General features: G+C 36.4%; 2 protein-coding genes across 2 annotated transcripts in view; one reads left to right on the top strand and one right to left on the bottom strand.

Annotated features, from left to right (window-relative positions):
- Window positions 1-18522, top strand: part of LOC133524514 (estradiol 17-beta-dehydrogenase 8) — a 229910-nt gene that overhangs the window by 154588 nt on the left and 56800 nt on the right. The gene's annotated exons all lie outside the window — the stretch shown is intronic.
- Window positions 679-18522, bottom strand: part of LOC133524490 (phosrestin-2-like) — a 129573-nt gene continuing 111729 nt past the window's right edge. Inside the window, exons 7-11 of the mRNA XM_061860553.1 lie at window positions 17713-17774; window positions 9657-9741; window positions 6952-7060; window positions 6222-6360; window positions 679-4268 (exon numbers count right to left, since the gene is read on the bottom strand). Of these exons, the coding sequence (XP_061716537.1) occupies window positions 3730-4268; window positions 6222-6360; window positions 6952-7060; window positions 9657-9741; window positions 17713-17774 (934 nt within the window). The 3' untranslated portion in view covers window positions 679-3729. The remainder of the gene's footprint in view (window positions 4269-6221; window positions 6361-6951; window positions 7061-9656; window positions 9742-17712; window positions 17775-18522) is intronic.

Raw genomic sequence — 18522 nt, 5'->3', positions numbered from 1 at the left:
GTTTACGTACTTGGTCTCCGCCGGTCGCCCGCCTTTGTATTGGTCGCCGAGAGACTAAGTCGCCGGGCACAACTAGGGCGACCAACCCGAGCGCAAGCATCACTAAAACATAATTGTGTTCTTCACAACTATGTCCTAGGGAGATACGGATACAAACTTGTCGTCTCGACAGTTGCTCGCAGTGTGAACGGTTCTATTTGAACTCCTGTTCTTAGTGGTCACCGGCGACCAGCAGTCGCTTGTGTGTCGCCACACCGCAGCGAGCGCCGTGTCACCCGGGCGACCAGTCGACAGTGCGTAATAGTAATAGCTCTAAGTGTATGTATGTTGGTTCGGTTATTCTAATAATATTAGGCTTATGTACTTAAATAATTTCTCATATAAATATAATATGTGTGTTAATCCTATAAAGGGCATACAAAGATATTATTTATACGGCAAAAATGACCACCCCATAGCATCATCTTTTCATATTTAATTTAGATAAATAATTTTTCTTTAAAGAGGCGAGAACACTTTATAGTTCGATTTATTAGCATTAGAAAAAAGGTAAATAATCTTGACATGTCTTTTTATTGAAAAAAGCTTTTTAAAAATCAGTAACTATTACTTATGGAAGATGTATGATTTATAATTCTTACATATTTGCCGTGACTTATTTTTCATAAGTGTTTTTAAATAAAATGAGACTTCAAAAACGCTAATTAACTTACGCTAAAAAACGAACTATAATAGTATTTTTTTTTTATATGTACTGTTAAGGGTCGGTAGTACATAACAGTTTGTCAAAGTCATCGATAATAATAGCTGGTATGAAATGTTTGACAGTTCTCTACGTGATAACAGCTGACGCCGCCTTAACATTGGTCAGTTCGATGATTGCGCTAGGTACAACCCGCCCTTAATCCGTATTCATGCACAATTAATTAAATTGAAATCCTACTCAACTACCTGCAGGAAATGGTTTATTATTTTCAGTGCTATTTCCCTAATATGTCAATTTACTATTATAATGTAAAACGGTAGGTGAACAATTAGGTACATGTTAACCTTGCGTACCTGAATTCCTTTTCCCATACAGATATACGGGTCTCTAGAAACATAAAAGCTACGAGAAGACTAGTTATCTATACAGATTATTATTGTAAATTAATTAATTAATTGGACAAGTACTATCATGGTAAAGTTAAAATATCTTTTATCCTTTTTGCCTCCTGTATCCTTTTTTGTCGTAACTGGACAGTGACAGTTTATTTACGGGAAAGAAGACAAGAAGATCATTTTATAGAAAATCCAACGGGCGGGCGCTCCACGAGGGAATAACAAGTAATTTTATCTCACTGACAAGGTACTGTTTTTAAACCCCTTCTTATTTTTCGAGACCATTTTCGTTAATTCTTTATTCTGTTCCTCATATAAAATTTGTATTGTTCTTCTTGAAAATGTTTCTTCTTCACTGGATATCAGCATGAAACTAGGGCGTTAGTTATGCAGGTATACAGGCTACGAAATTCTCTGCACACATTTGTACTCCATCGCAATATCGTACAAAATTTGTCAGTGGGTTGAATATATCAATCAAAGAATAATACGACAATCCATAAGTTTCCAACAACTTTTAAGTCAGTTTTTTAAATAATCCTTAAATTTCGGAGGCATTCTCAAAGATTTTGTTTTTATTATTTTAAAAATTCCAAAAACATCAAGAATAACTAATCCACTAAATATTTGGTTCTACTTCAGTATGCTTAATGGTTACTTAGCCTAGATTGAGATCTTCCATACAGGTTAGTTATAGTGGCAAGTGTGGATGGATAGTTTGATATTATACAAAAATAAATACATCTGTATTAAAATTAGATATACCCGTATTGACATTGACTTTATCATCATCTTGTTAATGAAGATTTTGTTATATCGACAGACTCAGGCTCGCCAATGAGAGGCGTTTGTGTCAAATCATTTATCGATCCCAAATTAGAAGGGAAATATACGATTACTTTTCATACTTCTCATGTATTGCTCGCATTCTACAAATAAAACAAGTTCTTTATTTTTTAGGCGCCAAACAGTTTTTTTATTTATTTATAACAATTACTGTTTGGGTTCTGTAGCTGTGAGGACATCTACATCATTCTAATTGTATAACGAGCATGATCACACAATCGAATGCTTATGTTATAGAAAATACTTATTGATGGGTTGAAGTCAGTTAGAAATAGGATGATTAGCTTGGCATGCTTTGGAAATTTTAGCCCATCTTCAATTACAGACATGCCGTTGTTCATGTCAAATAAAGAACATTGACTAATTGTTAATATTCGAAATTAAACTTTTGTGGGACACATTTTAAAATATTTAAAGAAAAACGGTTCACGTAAATTATTCGTCGCTATTGGCGGCATATTTCGAACCCATCGGGGGTCCTTCCTCAGGCTTGGTTGCTCGCGACGGCTGCACTCCGACAACTCCGTGCACTGCGCGCGCGCTGATAGAGCGGGGGACGGGGGGCGCAGGGCAGTCCGCAGCCGGAGTTAGCCGCCAATAGCGATGTATAATTTACGTGAGTGTAACCGTTTTTCTTTAAATATTTTACTTTGTTAATATTAGTGAAATCGTAGTACTGAAATTACTTTAATTATCAAAGATAACCAAAATTATAGGTTCAGTTATAACCACGTCTTAAAGTTAGAAGACTTCTTAGGAATAGGTATGTACAGTTACTAGCAACAGAGATTTATAGAATTCCCAAACATGACCTTGGTCCAAAACGTTTCGAAAAATGTATATCATTCATAACTAACAACCCCAGAAGTGTAAAGGTTTAAAATAGGGTCCAAAATATTCCTAAGGAACACACTACCAAATTCGTTAGGATCTGCGTTATAATATATTGTACTATTTGTTTAATTACATAAAGGGTTTTTGGCGAAAAATTATATTTTCATGCAGTTTCTTTTTCTGTTTTGCACCTCCTTTACGTCCTCTAGGACGACGCACCCGACTGGTCGGTTTGGAGCTCCCGTGTTAACATGTACATATAGAGAGCAAGGAGTAGCTAAGTGATATTTAACCTAATACAACATTTACTTTGGCTGCAGATCAATAACCTAAATCTTCAAAAATTTACCTTAATCTATTTAAATTTCATTGTGATCACTGTTATTTGAATATGACGTTTAACCTGAGAGAAAAACAAGTAAAAAAAATAACACTCGTAAGATTCCTGGATTAGCAAAATGTCAGCATTTTCAATATTTTTCATAATATCGAGGTCTTAATGACGCTATTAGTCTAATCTACTATAATTTAGTAAGCGTACTCCATTCAGGCTTAATTCGGCACCACCAAGTCTTCTGACTTCGATCCTTAATCTACAGTTAAACAATTATACAGTGATAACTTTTAAAATTTCCGACTAGATAAACATGAAAACGATTGACATTTCTATGTCTTTGGACTGCGGGTAATTTGAAGCTTGGGTTTCTCCTAATAATACCAATGTTCATTAAAACAGTTCAACATCACTATGTTAATTGTCGAAGGCAAAGATTTTAACAGTCCAGTTCAGGAGTGACGACGGTTCAAGCAGCAAACCGACTGCCTCAGCTTTCCAAAGAAGCTGCATTTCTCTTCGACGTTCGCATGGACGTCGATCATGCGCGGTGTAGCTTTCGTTGCATCATCAGTCTTGCTTGCCCCGTTGGTTGCATCCGGCTCCTCGTCGGATCACGTATCCGGGCCTGGGTAGCGGACGATGAGGTTCATGTCATCTTCGTCGTGCTTGCATTTACGGACCTGAGTTGGCCCTTCGAAGCGAGGCCTCTCACATAATTTGTTCTCGATGATGTTGACGCAAACGTCGGCGGAGACGCAACGAGGCCCGTTTAAAGTTTTTGAGTCTTCCTCTAAGTCAGATTGTTGATTTTCGTCGGCGGTAGCTTCTTCGTCTTCTTTATCTTCCTCATCTTCATCTTCGTCGTCACTGTTCTCTTTGCCTTCGAGGATCATGCGGTGCGTAGCTTCTTCCATTACACTGTCAGTAGGAGCTTCATTAATGTTAGCATGTGACAGCGAGAAGGGCAGCTTAACTGACAGGTCTCCACCTATACCGCTGACGTTCAGTTTTATCTTCACATAGTAGGATACGTAAATGGCAAACACGTTGCGGTCCTCGGGCGAATTCGAACTGCAGAGGACCGTGGAAGCCAGACAAGCCCCCGTTTTGGAATAGGAATCTTCAAGGGCTATCCAGTTCTTTGTAACACCTGTGAACAATGACTGGAGTTATACTAACTACGAATACTTTTACTCGTTATCATTGGCAATCTTGATGTTAAACATATATGAGCAGGGTTGATATGTGTTATTCGGTGCTAATGGAGTTACTTTAAAAAAACTAATCTTGTTTCTTTTTTTGTGATTTCAAGGATTTTTGTACCGAAAGATAATAGTAAAGAGGATTATTAAGTAGACCATTTATAGTATAAGTCCATTTAACGTTGAAAAATGTTACGAGAGCAGAACAGAACTTGGTACAGAAAACTATACTCCACTTGGTTTAGATTTGAATTTCAGCAAATGCGAACTCTTTATTCACAAATCTTCTTGTACTTTGACCGACTTAAAACCCAAATTTGACGATCTGGCTCCTAATATAAAATTGGTAGACAAGGATTCTCTTTGCCTCCTGGGTTCTCCTATATTTGAAGAATCTTTTCCTGATTATGTTTCTAACTCTATATCTAAATTCAAAAGTCACACGAATAGTTTACTCGAAATTAGCCCTCATTATGCTCTTGTGATTCTGAAATTCTGTCTTTTTGTCCCTAAATTTACATATGTGCTCCGCTGCTGTCCTTTTTGGAAACATCAAAATTTATTGTCGCCTATAGACGATTTGATCAAAATTAGTTTAGAGACGATTCTAAACATTCAGCTGAGTGAGCCTTCCTGGTCTCAAGCGTCCCTCCCTATTCGGTTCGGAGGTTTAGGAATTCGCAAAATTGCCAGTGTGGCTTCCCCAGCCTTTTTGGCATCCATTAATAGCACGTCTGGTCTCATAGGAAATATCTTAAGGGCTTTGCCCACAAACTATGAGATTACGGGCTTTGAGGATGCTAAAAATGCTTTTAAAATTGCTTGCCCGGGCAAACAATTTCCAGACAACCCAAAATCACAAAGGAGCTGGGATAATATTTACTGTGATTTAACTTACAATACTCTTCTAAATAACTGTACAGGTCCAGATCACGCGAGACTTTTGGCGGTCGGAGCCCGGGAAGCCGGCTACTGGCTACATGCCCATCCTTCACCTAATACTGGTACTTTCTTGGATCCGACCTCCCTAAGACTGGCGACTGGTTTGCGACTCGGGGTTTCGGTATGTACGCCACATATATGCTCTTGTGGCACGGACGTGGACCGACTGGGACACCACGGATTATCTTGTCAAAAAAGTGCAGGTCGTTTTTCAAGACATGCGTCGCTTAATGACATAATTCGTCGATCTCTTGCCACCATCAATGTGCCTGCTCTTCTTGAGCCAACTGGCATTATCAGGGATGATGGCAAGAGGCCTGATGGGGTGTCCTTGGTTCCTTGGAGCTTGGGACGGATGTTAGTTTGGGATGCTACCTGCGTAGACACACTGGCACCGTCCCACCTCCAACGGACTAATGTAAAAGCGGGCGCAGCGGCGGAAAGCGCCGAAATTTTGAAACGTAATAAATATAAGAGCCTCGGTAGTGAGTACCATTTTGTACCTTTTGGCGTTGAAACTCTAGGTCCATGGGGTCCCAGCGCGCACAAGTTTTTTGGAGAAATCGCGAAACGTCTGGTTGACGTAACTGGTGACCGAAGAGCTGGCGGCTTCCTCGCACAACGTATCAGTATTGCGATACAACGAGGAAATGCCGCCAGCATCCTTGGTACAATGCCTCAAGGGCCTATTTTAGATATAAGCTAGTTATAGTAATCATCTGTATATATCCATTATGTATATTGTTATTGTCAATAAATGTACGAAACTACTCCATCTTATTTCTAATCTTACCCCTGCTGGGTATCATGGTATAGGTTTCATCCAGCCGCTGTCCCGGCGGCACGAGAGTGGTGTCATCCTCGACCATTGCCACGTCGTTCTTAAACTTGCTGTCGGAGAACATGCAGACCTCTACGTGCTGAACCACCACCGCCTACACAAAGAACACGGCTCTTACCCCTGCTAGGTATCATAGTGTAGGAGCCGTCGAGACTCTGCCCGGGCAGCACGGGGGTGTTGTCCTTTTCGAAGGCCACCACGTTCTTGAACTTGCCGTTCGAGAACATGCAAACGTCCACATGTTGGACGACCATTGCCTGAGGGAAGGACGTTAGAATTTTGAAACGCGGAGCTAATTGCCAATTGGTGTTGGGGTTTTGAAGATTTCTTAAATCGCAGTGATTCTTATGAATGACTTAAACGTACAGACTTATTTTTTAACCTTTTTCTTCCAAGTTATTCAATCCGATAATTAAAAAAAATCACTCTATGGCCATTACAGCACCAAGAATGATAGAGGGACTATCAGACGCCCTCTTAACTTTACTTGCTTTCAGTAATGATTGCAATACAATTCAAAATCTGTGATGAAAACAATTTAGGTAGTCTAGTTTGGAGAAAGGTGAACAGACCGAATGAAATCACCCAAACACACACACACACACACAGATAAAATGAATATAAGAATTCGTAATTTGAAATGACGCTGGCTTTTGGCCTGTTACTGTTCATGTGAGTGAGTTCTCCATCTTGCTATACTAAATACTCGTATAAATGGCTGAAGTTTTATTATTTTAGATAGTTTTTGTAACTAAGTACGTTCTTTTGCACATATGTCGGATTCTTGTAACTCTAGTTTTTTCAATGAATCCAAGATCCGGATTCCTCCCGCATCAAAAATATGTTACCTTGATGCGTCGAACGGTCTTGTTAGAGTGGTTGGTGATGGAGAAGCTGACGACGATGGGCTCGCCGTGGTGGTAGGCGGACTTGTCCAGCCACGCTTCCAGCCTCAGTCTGTAAACATACCAGGGGCTATTTGTGGCTTTCCTTATACTTCATATGCACAAGGATCTTTCCATGGGAAGGATGATGAGGCTGATGGAATGGTTCTGCATATGAAGCATAATGACCTTTCTCTGATGGAAAAAAGGCCCTCTTGATTGTTCAAAAACTAATGAGAAAGTTGCATTTTATCCACATGTGGGGCAAAGTAATGAGATGCAAATTTTGAGTTGTTTCCTTTTGTTAGCTAGTGGAATTAACTTTTAAATGTTGATTTTGAAGGATATTTTTTTTATAACGTTCACTTGGAGTTGATTTAATTTGATTTTTTTGGTATTTCATAGTTAGCAGTTTCCTCGCGTTGGTGTGGTGAAAATTTTTGTGTTCCACACGAAGGCAAAGTTTATTTAACCTCGTACCTTGAAACCCTCGCAACGTTCAAGATTCCACTTCTCGAATAACCACGCTCGTGGTTAAATTTGGAACTTTTCGCTTGCTCGGGTATCAATATTAGCACGACCGGTTAAACAACAACTTTGCCCCCTTGTAAATAAAACAAATAACTATTATACTCAGAATCAGGAGGTCTTTCGATGCTCATAGAGAAGACAAAAAGTGTCCGTACATTTTTGACGATCCTTCTATTCTGTTACCCTCGTACGCATTCTACGAATAATAGTAACGAAATGGAAATAAAAGTCATGGGATACTTTTTTCTCCTATAATTTATTTATTGAAGCTTTATTGCAAAATTAACGAGTACAAATGGCTGACTTAACGCCTTAAGGCATTTTCTACCAGTCAACCATTGGGCTAAACAGAAACCGTCTGGTGCAGGATTGTAGAGAGTGGACATGAGAGTATACGCAAGTCGAAACTACTATAATAATTATAATATAATTACACAAATATAAATTTTAAATATACCTATAGGGACAAATGTATTATAATCGAAAGAGAGACAGAGAGAGAGAGAGAGAGAGAGAGAGAGAGAGAGAGAGAGAGAGATAGAGAGATAGAGAGAGAGAGAGAGAGAGAGAGAGAGAGAGAGAGAGAATCAACTGAATTGTCAAAGGTCAACTTTGGACAATAAGATTCATCGCATAATAAACCAGAGAGCCTACCTATACCAAAAAATGAATTTAAAAAATTGAATTTAAAAATTTTATTATCTGCCTCTCTATTGCTCTTGCATTTTTAAACAATAGCGGCCGATTAGAACTTTAAACAATTATAAGATAAGATACGTTAAACAATTGTTATATGGAAGATGGTGGTAAGGAATGGAATCTCCATGTACCAAAAAGTGTCATCAAAAAACCTTAAATAGGTGGCGCTACGATACCTAGAATACTTGAAAAAAAAAAACATAGACAGCGCACTTCACTCCGTCAATAACGCCTAGGTTCTTAGCTACTCTAGCGCTAGTCTGCAGAGATTTGGAACTATTATTTATAGCTGACCGCTGGACACTTTTGCAACAGTTCTACCATAAGAGATTTCACTCCTTTTAATTTACACTCCATAATTTTCTAAAGATACGATGTCACTAGCAAAAGTGACGTTTCTTTAAACAACAACCTGAATATCGACACTGACATATTTAATAAGTATCGAGAAATATAGAATTTTGTTTATCGAAAGAATAAGGATCAAAGTCAAATGGCGTTCTAAAAGTTCTAATCATGTGTCGATAGATGGCAGTAAATTTGCTGTGACTACAAAGTTTTCTTTGACAATCCACCTCTATTACAAACAGCGTGGCGCATCCAAACAGCGTTTTGTAATCCGTGCCCACGACTCCTATAAAAGTTTATTTAACTCGGAAGCACGCACAAAGGCAGTTAATCGCCTTTAAAATGATGTCTTAAAGTTACGACCATTATGAATTCTCTGATAAGCCATTTAATGTTTTTAGATATTTTCAAAGTAAGATGATTAAGAACAAGAAACCTCAAAAGCCCGATCCCGATTCAGTTTCAACAACTTGTTACGATTTTGATCATATTTTAGTGTTTTGATACGAACTTAAGAGGAAAGGGGACGGCCGCTTTTCTATACAAACGTAGTCCCCATTTTTCTCACTGGATATTGACATTATGAATAATATTTTCACATAATTGGATGTGTATTAACAATAGCTTGACTTTTGACTTTTTAACATTTTTTGATAGCAAAAATTAGGAGCTAAAAACAGTTTTCGTACAAATTTTTAAATGGTCTTAACTCTTATAATAATTAAAAATTCGAAAAAAAATAACAAATTTAGGGGCATTGTGTATATCAATATACAACAAATTGTGGCATAAAGTTTTCAATAATACTAACATCCAGAGAGGAAAATGAGGACCAAGTTTGTATGAGTGAGGCGATATCGGGCGGATCCTCCACTTTCTTTCCGCTATACAAATTATATGAAAAAGGATACCTAAGGAAATGGAAATAAAAATCTTGAGATACTATTTTTCACCAAAGATCCTAAATCCTTTTGAAAAACACGTAGTGTACAACTACATTACGTAATTAAAATACATACCCACGTAAAAATTACCCTTATAAAAATACCAGAAATACATGTATGTGAAATGTTCTATAATAGTGTACTCACCGACCATCACAAAGCAGGAACGGTTTTTCAGCAACCACACGTGGCGCAGCCGGCTCCGTGGGGTTGGAGCTTTCGCCTTCTGCGGCTACAAAACACAGGTAGTTCAGCATCGAAATTTAACTCTCTATGGGCGTCCGCTAGCTGCAGCGGTTGCACGGAGCGGGCACACGCTATTTCTATTCGGGAAAGTATTCCAGGGTGTTAGATATTTCTGGCGCGTTATTTTATTAACTACTATGGATGCTGAAAAGCTACTAGAGTCAGACCAAGATAAGTTGGCTGCGATTTTGACGGCCCTGACAGTGTGTCATTTTAAATGCCAAACTTCTATGAAATTATATCGTTTACTTAACACTTGCACAGGCCTCTAACTAACCTACCTTCTTTTATTATTTCATAGTAAAATTACCCCATGCTCCCTGACTATAGATTTAACGTTTAACTTGGATGGATCGTAAGAAGTTATTATGGCCAGCTATGGACTGGTTGTAGCCGCGTGAAGCTTTATTATGTAATGACTAATATGGATAAGTCTGTGATTCAAACTAAACCATGCTGTATGTTTTGTTAAAAAGTCAATGAACGAAATTCGAATCGAACTGAAATTTTCACGACGTAATAAAGAACAGTAATATCCATGACCGAATGCACGTGCTAACGTCAGTATTAACTTGACATTGTGCGATAACGTAAACGAACCGCCGACGGTCGGAAATGAGTTTTGCGCAAACAAAAGACCGTCGATTTCCTGTGCTTCAAACGAAAATGAATGGACCCAAGTTTTGTGACACCTTTATATGAAAGGTTGTATGTGATAGTAATTTGTATTGAATTACGCCTTTTATGTTGGTAGATTGTGTGCATAACGTGTGCGTCGGTAAGCACGTATAAATGCTTTGTTCTGTCCCACCACGCATAACAAGCTTATACACCGTATTTTTTTCCGTTAATTTCAAGGGTGCATTTCTGAGCTTAAATTAAGTAACTTTCTCAAAGACAGCGGTATTCTAATTAAGTCCATTTCGGAGATAATCAATAATTTATTTTTATCTTATAAGGACCTCACAAGCGTATACACTTGTCTTAGGGCCTGTTTACATATTGATTAGTGTTTAGTACGAGTGATGTGTGAGTGATCAATGTTCGAAATGACATTGATATGTCACAGTTTTCAATTGTTTGGTTGAATTAAATGTAATGCCCGTGTTACAACAACGCTAAATGCAACATATAATTCGATTTTATAAAAATTTAAAAAAAACATCAATTTTTTTTTAAATTAACTAGGTCATTCAGTTTCCTTAAACCTTATAAAAACACGGTTTATTACATAGGGAAACTTATTCAAAAGTGTATTGTGTTCCCGGATACTATGTCAGTAAGGTACTGTTCCATTCTGTTTACAGGTTTGTTTTGTTATATCTGACAAAACTCTGTGAGGTAATTTAAACAACTTTACCCCCTTGTAAAACTATAATTGTAACAGTAAAAACTATTAACGATTTCTGGGGCTCATTTCTCGACCGATATTAGACTAATATTATTAGTGCACGCACTGGGGCCCATTTCCCGAACGGCATTAGTCTAATATTATTAGTGTGTTGCCATGGTAACCCTTACGATTTGACAGTTCGTGGAGTAATAATATTAGTCTAATACCGTTCGAGAGATGGGCCCCTGTGAAATGGTATGGGTTGCTATGACAATACACTAATAATATTAGACTAATATCTTTCGAGAAATAGGCCCCTGGTTGTGCACAATGTAAAAGTTATTCAGTATAACCTATGTAATATTATACATGTATATTTATAGAAATATATGTATAAGTATACATATTCAATTCTCAGAGAAAGTCTATACATCTTACATTAAGGCCAAATTCGAACTTTAAGATACGTCAAGTATTAGGTCTAGATACGATATCTAGATACGTTTATTTCTTTTATTTTGCCGCGTGTAAACGCTCTCTATTCTCATCATCATCCCGTCCAAGCTGGTTTTTGGCCTCGGCGACTGATTTTGTACTGGCTAGTGAGCGCGACGATCATGAGCTCTCAGTTGGCTGAATAGCCTATTTTCGCAGTAAATAGGCTCACCGCAGGTCAGCACCCCTCCGACAAAATTGTAGCTTATAACCGCAGGTGGTCGGGTCTTTAACTCGTCACGCTTCGCGTCGAGTTTCACTCGCCTCTGCTCTTCAAAGGCTTGCACTTTTGTACTCACTGTCTCTATTATATTCAGTGTGTCAAAAGTGACGTTATTGTTTGATGAAACGTCACTTTTTACACTGACATATCCGATCCATATCGTATCTGGACCTAATATATGACGTATTTTAAAGTTCGAATCGGGCCGTTAACTGTTATAAAAGTCACTTCAATGTCGGAATTAATGAAATTAAATGAACACAATTCAAACAGATTTCTTTGTGTTAATTAAAAATAATTAGAGCTTAAACATGCCTAAGGCCTTTCGTACAATTTTATTACTAGTTAAGGTGTATTGGGATAATTTCGAAAGCGGGGTAATTTTATAAATGACAAATATCTACTATAGGGTCATTGTGCTAGTTTCCATCCATGCTTTATAGTTTTGAGGAATTATTTTGAGAATGTATGTATAAATTTTTGTGTTAATAAATAAATAAAAATAAAAAAGTTCGTTTTTTTTTTGCATTAAAAAAGGGGTAAACAATCTTGAATACATGTCTTTTTATTGCAAAAAGCATTTTAAAAATCAGTAACTATTACTTATGAGAGTAAAAGAATGTAAATGATCGTATATGATTTATAATTGTTACATATTTCGTGACTTATTTTTCAAAAGTGTGTTAAAATAAAAAGCCACGAAAAAATGCTTACCTTCTTTGTAATGCTAAAAAAACGAAATAATTCTAGTTTTCGTCCACTTGACAGTACACTTGAAGTAGACAAAAACCAGAGGCAGACGAAAAATAGCGCAATGACCCTACTTACAAGCACTTTCTACAGTAGCAAACGTAAGCATGATACCTTGGTAAGCGTAATAGTAGCACAGAACGAATAATAGTACTACCGTACAGTAATGACCCTTCCTACAAAACCGAAGTTTGACAGCGATTCAGGAACGAATCATGCTGTCCCTTTCTAATGAATGGCACTATCCCTTTCGGCTGTTTAGAGTTGTCAAAATTCAAGTAATTATCTTATCGGTGGTCGTGCACGCATAGTGACGTCAAGTTGTACCAACCCTAATAATTGCTCGGAGCAATGCTGAACCGAACGGAGCCGAGAATGCCCGAAAAGAGGAGTGTCACTCCACTGGTAGTAACGTAAGTATTGCTTAAGTATGAGCTTCTAGTATAGTAGATATTGTTCTCATTTATTGATTTTTATTTTTAACGTAGTTTTTACCTAAATTTTATATTAAAGAAAAAAAAAAATGGAAAAACTTACGTTTCCGGCAGGTTAGGTTCTTTTCCTTTAATATAAAATTTGGAGTATAGCTAGCAGACGTATCTGCTTGTTAAAAAATATAGTTTTTACTTAGTTTTGACATGAATCTAGTATTATATGATCTGTGACATGAATGATAAAATAGTTGACATACGACATGATTATTTTTAAGTCATTTTTTGAATTGTGTGTTAATTTTAGGGAGTAATTCCGGCACTGGTTTTCTATACAAATTCAGTACCGGTACCGAGAATTCCCGGTTCTCGTCATACAAACTCGGTACCGAGAGCATTCCCTAGTTTTTTTTTTTTAAATATTAATGACGATCATAAGTAGATTAGTTAAGCATCATTTATAGTGTAATTATACATTATGAGAATAAATATCTAAATTTAAATCTATTTGTCATCTTCAATTTTACTCCGCGTTCGAAATTACCCCAAGGCACCTGATACCTAGTTGGCGGTTTATCCGTATCCTAATCTATGTTTTTGTATTATACCTAAGCTTTTATTTCGTAAATGAATATAAAAACCTTTATTCACCTATTCGGTATCTATTTTAGTAGACCATTCTTCTATTCCACGAAAACTCCATATAATTCTGTAAAAACTCTGAAATCTTTATTTAAGTTAAAAAATGTGATTTCGCTTTTTGCAATGTTGACGTTTTTCTATACAACCGCGTAGCAAAAACGGATTGAAATAAATTGTCAAAGCACAGGAAATTTGACGATCAGTAAACCCGTTTTTTGCTTATTCTATATTGTGTCACAACCATGTTTTTGCTTATTCTATATTGTGTCACAACCATGTTTTTTCGACTTCATATTTTTATAACCCGTGCTATGACAATTTATAAATCAATCCGCGAGCCGTCGCTTGGCAGGCAGACATGAAAACCATGGAGCATTTAGACAGCGTATCGCTTACGTCACATTTGTACTTTTAACAACGCTAGGAAACCGATATTTGTTCTCTTTTAAATTTTGAGACAAGCCATAAAACATTATCAGTCTAAGAATTGGCTTCCTAGCATTGTCATAAGTATTAAGTCTCACGAACCTGGGTAGCCGCCATACAATCTATTTTACGATCTCATTTTAAAACGTCTTGATAAAATAACATGAAACTTGGTATGGTACAGTCACGTCTGAAAATATCGATACGAACAAATTGTCAAAAGTATGTATACACGACCTTATTGCCCGTATATAAGGTAGTGTTTACATATTATTGGCACTTCGGCAGTAACGATAATTTCAGTCGTGACCGTACATTCAAGTAGAGTTAGATCAAGATAAGTCTGCAACGATTTTGATAGCACACGCAGTGCAAGTGTTATTTTTACATCATAATTTCATGGAAGTTTGACGTTTAAAATAACACTTGCACAGCGTGAGCTACCAGAATCGTTGCAGACTTGTCTAGGTTTGACTCTAATGTATATCTATGTCTGGTACTATTTTTGGTGATAGGAATTGTAATATAAAAACTAATAGAGCGAGTAATCGTTTTACATAAAGTTCTACAAGCTATATTTTATTCGTACAATTTTTAGCAACGAAAACTGATACCGGACATAGATATAATGCCAGACCAAGAAACTAGCAGCTATTTTAACATCCCAGACAGTGCAAGTGTTATTTTAAACGTCAAACTTCTATGACATTATGACGTTTACTTAACACTTGCACAGGCTGGGTTATCAAATTTGCTGCTAACTTATTAGTTTGGTTTGGCATGTTACTTTAATGTTCATGCCAAATTTCATGTTATTCTAACTTGTCGTTTTAAAAACAGCGTTATTTCAATTGTATGGAAGCGGTTTTGGTGGAGGGTTAGTGAGACTTGTTATATAAGCGACTCTCTGGTAAATTGCTCTTACACCCCACGGTTAACGCAGTTTTCCCGTGTCACTAATGCTGCTTAGCATAAAAAACCGAATATGTATTTGATAATTCATTCAAATGCATACCTTATTGTTGAGCAATAAAGTATGCAATCGAACAAATTTCCAAAAACACATAAGGATGTTATGCAGAGCCCGGACGTATGTCACTTTGGAAAATTGACACGGAGCGTGACGTAAATGACACGTGGAAAACCTCGCATCGTGTTAGCGCATGGCCGTATAAAAATATCAATGTCAAAAAAACATGTTTGTACAAACGTTTCTTCAATTGCTGTAATAACTTGTAATAACAGCAGCACACAAACACAAATAATACAACAGCAGTGATTCTGGTGTAGACATGTAATCCGAAGTGTCCGAAAGGAACCTTTAAGGATTGGTTCCTTTTTTATTGCTAGAGAACTTTAACACTTTTTTAGACAAATAATCGAGAATTCAAGCCTCACTTGTGCCTAATAGAGCAAAAAAAAACTACGATAAAATACAAAAAGCGGGCAAAAAATTACATAGTAAGATACGGTTGCCAACAAGAGGGTTAACACGTTCATGGACACAGTACCGTTCTCAAAATTGCGTTATGGGGAACTTGTAAGTCCTATAAAAAAGTAGCGATGTCTCGATATTTTCCCGTCCGTGGACGTGCCACATATTAAAAGCTTAGTTTCTAATAGATACATCTTCTAACATTGAAGAGGCCCGTGATACAGCACTTCGTTATATTATGAAAAATAATCGTTATGACAATTGATCGTTAGGGCATGTACCCATTAGGATAATCCAGTTAGGGCAAGTGACTTTAGGACAAACGTTGTTAGGGATTCAGAATGACACCCGTCCAAGTATAATATTGGGAACGACATAAAAACTATGGGACATTACATTTTATACCATTAAATTTGTAAAACTTGTAAAACAATTAACTAATATTTGTACATCATTTATAATTTTACAAATAAATACTATAACTAAAAACTAATATATAATTGAACAGAGCAAATATTTGAAACTAAATATTATTTTCGTTTTGACAATATCTTAGATTTATCAAAGAAAAAAATCATCGCCTACAGACGTGGTGCCATGTTACGAGCTCACGAGGCTTTCCATTTACGTCTCTCGACGGAGTGTACGTAAACGTGTTAAAAATTAAATTATCATAACATTCTTCACCAAGGTTACATTGTACCAAAATCGATGTTTTCCAGGTCCTTTATATGCAATTTACATAACAGGATGATTGAACAATAACAGTCGTTTGTTTACATCGCTACCTTTGTGCCCTTACGGTAATTCATCAAAGAGATAGAACAGCGTGTTTACCAGCAATCAGATTTGGTTGTTAAATCCTCTTAGATGTCGGAGTAAGTTTAGGGAATTCGGCTAACATGGTGAAAATGTTTTTCTTGTGTACCAACTTACGTTAAACTTAAGTTTATTAAATAAAATTGGTGTGAGCGAAATCATCTCAAAGAAGCAAGGTTGGTTTTAGAAATTTCTGTTAACCTATTAACACTTTAACAGTAAACTTATAAGTACTTATTAAATGAAATGTTTATATAATATTTTATTTTCCAAACTTGATGGGTACGCTGACAGATTTCATCTCAATAAAATTTTGCGAGATATGGCGTTACAATTTTATTAGGTTACAATATAAATTATAATTATGGATATAAAACCTGTCACCTTACACATTCAGTTTGAAAAATACTATAGTTGTAGTGACGTGATGTTAATAATAGTTTTATGTGTTCCATACAAGCCACTTTTTAAATGTTTTTGTTTGAAAATCATAAACTGAAACAAACGCTAATATGAAAGTAATTTCTATAGTGACGATATTGGATAACAATGAGTTGGAAATAAAAATGTAACGAAATAAACAAATATATAATTTAAATTTGAAAATTGTACAAGCTTATAGCTTTTAGACTTCACTGGAATTCAGCTGTCGTTTTTTGTATTTTTGTTTTTGAATCAGTGAGGAAAAGAAAGCATGCCTACATTTATAAACACATTTAGATGAAGGTAAGCTTAAAACTTTCATTTTAAAATACATAAGTTTAATTCTAACGCATAATAACGCAACGCTAACACAAAATCTAACGTAAGTCTTGGATTTGTGCCTAATTTAGAAGATACTTTTACTACAGATTATCATATCCTAAGGATAGAGAAACGGCCCGATTCGAAGAATGAAATACGATAACGATAAGTTCTGGTTTAGATAAGTTCTCATTTAGATATCGTTTCTATGTCGTATAATTGACAGAAACAGCTCGATTCGGGCCACCAATGTCACTTTGACGTTAGAAATATCGTAGATAGAACTTATTGGGATCGCAGCGGAATTATTTCATAAACATCAATTTTGACATGTAGTTTAGTTACCGATCTTTTAAAGATCTTTCCAAGATCTTAAACATGTCTTAATCATTCTTCGAATCGGGCCGAAAACGCTCCGAAAAGAGCGTTAAACCAGATACCGGAGTCTCATATTAGTCAGAATGAAGATTGGAAATACAATGGAATGGGAGACTTTTTATAGGTCTCTGCGCAGCAAGAGGATATTGCTTTTAGTCAAGATGATTATATCAAATAACGTCCTTAATTCTGTAATCAAAACGAAATTCAATACTTAAGTTCAACCTATCTTCCTGTTCTGCTTTATTACTCCGACTTTGAGTAACTTTAATAAGACTAACCTGGCTGTTCCTTTGAAGTCTCTTCCTTCGTCTCCTCCTGCTGTGTTTTCCTTCCTCGGATCCTAGAAAAAAAAAACACTTTAGTAATAATCTAACTAATGAACAGTTAATAATAGTTTTTTGGAGAAATTGCGAAACGTCTGGTTGACGTAACCGGTGACCGAAGATCTGGCGGCTTCCTTGCACATCGTATCAGTATTGCGATACAACGAGGAAATGCCGCCAGCATCCTTGGTACAATGCCTCAAGGGCCTATTTTAGATATAAGCTAGTTATAGTAATCATCTGTATATATCCATTATGTATATTGTTATTGTTAATAAAACATGATTTTTAATAAATAGCTACAATACAAAATATTGCCCCGTATTTCATAAAGTATCTACCTATACTATTCTGTTCTGTTCTGGTGAACAGCAAATATCAAATGTTAAAGGTAAATTTGTCTTTCCTCTGTGCTTCATGTTATTAAATTCCATGCTCACAAAGCTTTTTAAACTACCTATCTATGAAAAAAACGGAACTCAACTTTTGCAGAACTGTACCCGTACTGCAAATTTATTCGATAGCGAAACGTGATGTACGCGTTTGTGTTTAGTCCCGTTTTGTGTGGGATTTAGATATGTGAAAACACGTGTTCTTTTTTTTCTGTGAATTAGGTACCTACTCGTAATAGGCTTTGCTGTTATACCCGCTATTATTTATTTATATTTATACTTTTATAAATAAATTTGTCTTTCTTTTAAAAATAAAAAAACAAAGAACAATTAGAAAATATGTTAGCATTAAATTTGACCCTTATACAGTGTT

Source organism: Cydia pomonella, chromosome 1, assembly GCF_033807575.1.
Source record: "Cydia pomonella isolate Wapato2018A chromosome 1, ilCydPomo1, whole genome shotgun sequence".
Taxonomy (NCBI): Eukaryota; Metazoa; Arthropoda; class Insecta; order Lepidoptera; family Tortricidae; genus Cydia; species Cydia pomonella.
The sequence above is the reverse complement of the archived record's forward strand: the minus strand, read 5'-3'. Positions and strand labels throughout refer to the sequence as shown.